This window comes from Asparagus officinalis, chromosome 3, assembly GCF_001876935.1.
Source record: "Asparagus officinalis chromosome 3, Aspof.V1, whole genome shotgun sequence".
NCBI lineage: Eukaryota > Viridiplantae > Streptophyta > Magnoliopsida > Asparagales > Asparagaceae > Asparagus > Asparagus officinalis.
In genome coordinates this window covers 40,161,142-40,165,010 of record NC_033796.1, presented here as the reverse complement: position 1 = coordinate 40,165,010, position 3,869 = coordinate 40,161,142, and the positions used below count along the sequence as shown (strand labels likewise).

At 38.2% G+C, this 3,869-nt stretch overlaps 1 protein-coding gene across 1 annotated transcript; it reads left to right on the top strand.

The window, feature by feature from the left end:
* LOC109834987 lies at positions 503-844 on the top strand. Its single transcript, XM_020402990.1, has one exon. The coding sequence runs from the start codon at positions 503-505 to the stop codon at positions 842-844; it is 342 nt and encodes a 113-aa protein (XP_020258579.1).

The window sequence follows — 3,869 nt, the reverse complement described above, 5'->3', positions numbered from 1 at the left end:
CGGCCAACTATCTTGAATATATTTTTTTCATATTTGATTTTTTTTATTTTCTCCGGCTTCTATAGGCTACTCGGCTTGATTCTGAGTTTGGGCTTTTTGGCTCTTGCTTGTGTTCTTCATTTAATTTATGGGTTTTTGTTGAGAGAAGAGATCTTGGGTTTTATTCTTCATTAACCTGCAATTAAAGATAAAAACAATTATTTATGGCATTTTTATTCATATAAAATAGATAATGAGGGTATAAAATTATAATAAAATATGATTTTCAATATGGCACGCATACTTTGGCTTGCCAGGATCCAATAACGATATTAATGTATTGCAGTCGTCTAATTTGTTCGACAATCTATCACAAGATATTGCTCCTCCAGCTCATTACACAATTCAAGGAAAAAATTATGATGTCGGTTATTATTTGGCCGATGGCATATATCCGAAATGGCCAACACTTGTTCAAACCATTTCCAATTTCGTTGATAAAAAGAAACAATATTTTGCAATGATGCAAGAAGCATGTCGAAAAGATGTGGCGCGGGCATTCGGTGTTCTCCAATCACTATTTGCTATCATCAAAGGGCCAGCCCGTTTTTGGGATAAACGAACTCTGCATGATATCATGACTGCTTGTATTATAATGCGTAATATGATTGTCGAAGATGAACGTGACGAGCAAGAAGATGTAATCATTTCAACTCCACAATCAATTCTGTATGCTAAAAATATAGAGATAACTGAAACTGAACGATTTCAACGGTTCCTTGCTCGACATAAGAGGTTGAAAAACAAAGAAGCTCATTTTGCACTTCAAAATGCATTGATTGAACATTTGTGGGATAGACATTGAAATCAAGCGATGTAATTTTTTTAATTAAGGTTTCGATGTATTTCAATATTAGTATGTTTATCTTTCATCTAATTTTCTAATGCATTTTTATTTTTAATTACTTGGTTCTTGAAATTTTATATTTCAATTAATATTATTCAATATTAGTCTCATTTTGAAGGTATCGACAAGGTATTTCTAACTGTAAAACTTTTATTTAAAAATAATTAGTAGAAATAAACTTATGTTGATTTTAAATTACTAGTTACTGATTAAAAAGGATATGGAGGTAATTCATAATTGTTTATAGAATAAGTAAAGGGGAAAAGTGGGGATTTAAACAAATTTACAGTTCAACTGCAAATTTGAAGAAGAGGCTGCATATTTGCAGCCTCTCTCCATCCGGCTTCATTTTGCAGCCGAATTTGGAGCTCAGTCTCCATGGGGCTGCAAAATCTTATAGACCACGTATTCGTCTATAAAAATTTAATTATCTAAAATACTCTTTGTCTCCTTCATTCATTCTCAAATTCCCACTCCTTCGTTGGGGGAGGAAAGCAGTGTTTTTGGCGTACCTGCTTGTTGAGACAGTCGAAGTCCACGCGCACTGAGTCACTTCGCATTTAAAACCCTAGGCTGCAAATCATTATTTTATAGCTTAATTAATTAATTGGCAGCTAGATTACGACGTTAAGGATCTCTCAATCGTCGAGATTGAAATGAATAATTCCAACACCATTAATAGATCGTAGCATAACTAATGTAGGAAATGAATTGATCGGCGTGAAAGGATTAATCAATCACCCAGTTGAGGTCCGACACCACGTACAGGTCACGTTCATATTTCACTTGGGCAACAAGTACAGGCGTAACTAGAGAGCTCAGATCATTAAGTGTTACTTCCAAATCCGTGATACACGGATTTGCTAAAATTGAGAAAAAGCTTTAAAATTTTATAAATTAAGGGAATCACTAGAATAATATTCTGTACAATATGAGTGGTAGCACTCATAAAATTAATTCAAGGCCCCAAAAATAAAATCTAGATGTGTCTCAATCCCCTGTAGTTTTTCTAATGTGTATTATCTCCAATTACACTTCCCAAGATGCGATCCCTTATTTCCACTTCCCAAGAGAAAAAAAAATCCAAAAAACCTCAAACTACTCATCATCATCTTCTTCTCCTTCTCCTTCTTTGCCTGTCCTTTTTTTTTCCATGGAGGCCACAACCCGATCCTCACTCTCCGCATCACCTCCCGGCCCACCATCTTCATCTCTGACCGCTCCCTCGCCCACCGCGCCCTCCACTTATCCGACCGCCTCCCCACCACTGATCCCAACCGCGTCCTACTCCCCGTTATATCCACGTCATCTGCCTCTCCGCCAGCCATGATTTGATGGAGTAAAATATGTTCCTTGTTCTGATCTAGTGATTCCTTTTCTTGTTGGATCTGCAATATCTGAGCTAAAAAAAAGCTTTCTTTGATTCGAAGCTTGCCCCTTTTCTTTCCCTTAATAGCTTCTATGAGTTTAAGAGCAAAGATTTGTTCTTTATGCAGATTTATAAATACCAACTTTTTTTTTTGCAGGAGCAGACTATGACGGAGTCCAATGATCTGGTAACAAGACACATCATCTCCACCACCATTAGAGGTAAAAATGGTGAACCTAAGAGAGTAAGCAACTCCAAGATTTAAGCTTTATGTGAAATTGATAATGTAATATTTCCCGAGTAAATCGTGGGTGTCTCTGTTTACACTTGCAGACGATTAGCTATATAACGAGTGAATTTATCTACTATCCAACTCAGTGAAGAAAATGGCGATGATGGTGAAGTCAAAGGGCGGTAGATGAGGCTTATCAGGTTATTGGGTTTCAGATATGTGTCGGATGGTATATTGAACTCCGAGATGTGCGGTACGACGCCGTCTAGAGGGTAGGGCCCGCCGTTGGAGCAGGATAGTTGGAGGGATAAGGAGCGGCAAAGGGTAAGAGCGGCAGCGGCGGATGTGAAACACTTTTGTAACGAACCGATCGTCACAACCGAGCAACTTGCAATGAACCGATCGCTGATTAATATGAGTTGCGAATGTGAAACACTTTTGTATGTATGAACTGAAATATTTTTGGGTGTATGTAATAGCTAAATACTTATGTATGTATGTAGTAGCTGTGTATATGACCTGAAATACTTTTGTAGGGTTGTGAACTATAATGCAAATGTGATATAAAATTGATGCACAAATTTGTCCTATTAACTATTGAAATACTTATATATGTCATTAACTATTAAAACACTTTTGTTAGCTTGTTAAGTTACTCTGTTAGATTGTTAAGTTACACAGGTAACATGTTAATTTTTCTTGGTAGTTTGTTAAGTTACACAGATAACATGTTAACTTTCGCAGGTAGATTGTTAAGCTACACAGATAACTTGTTAACTATTTTTGTTAACTTGTTAAGTTACATATATAACATGTTAACTTTTCTTGGTAGCTTGTTAAGTTACACAGATAACATGTTAACTTTCACAGTTAGATAGTGTAGGCGTATAAAATTGCCTATAGGTCCCTTAACACAGCTCGACAACGCCGATTCGACGAACCGACCATCGGGCGACGTACGCAGACACGATTGTTAGTCCACAACGCCGAAGCCAAGCGATACGTGACGAAGCGGATTAACGAGGCTACGAAGCTAATGAACCGCACGCAAACAATGGAATAAATCCACTCGCGTGCGGAATCAAGCTAACGGGTTGAAGAGTCAACGAGTCATCCAACCAAGGGCGGACTCGGACGAATCACGATCAAATCAAGATCAGTTTCGGACTCGAACTCAGAAGTGGATTTACTGCCAAATCAAGAAACGGATTTACTACCAAATCAGGTCAACGATTCAAGTCCGGATAAATCAACCACAGAACCGGATCACGGACAGAACCGAAAACGAAAAACGATGGAAAACCCAACACCTAGGGGACTCGGCCAAAACCGAGCCACCTCTAGGTGGCTCGGTGGCCCGCCGAGCCACCTATAGGTGGCCG

Coding starts and splice junctions, on each gene's coding strand:
- LOC109834987 (XM_020402990.1), top strand. CDS start 503: ATGCAAGAAGCATGTCGAAAAGATGTGGCGCGGGCATTCGGTGTTCTC.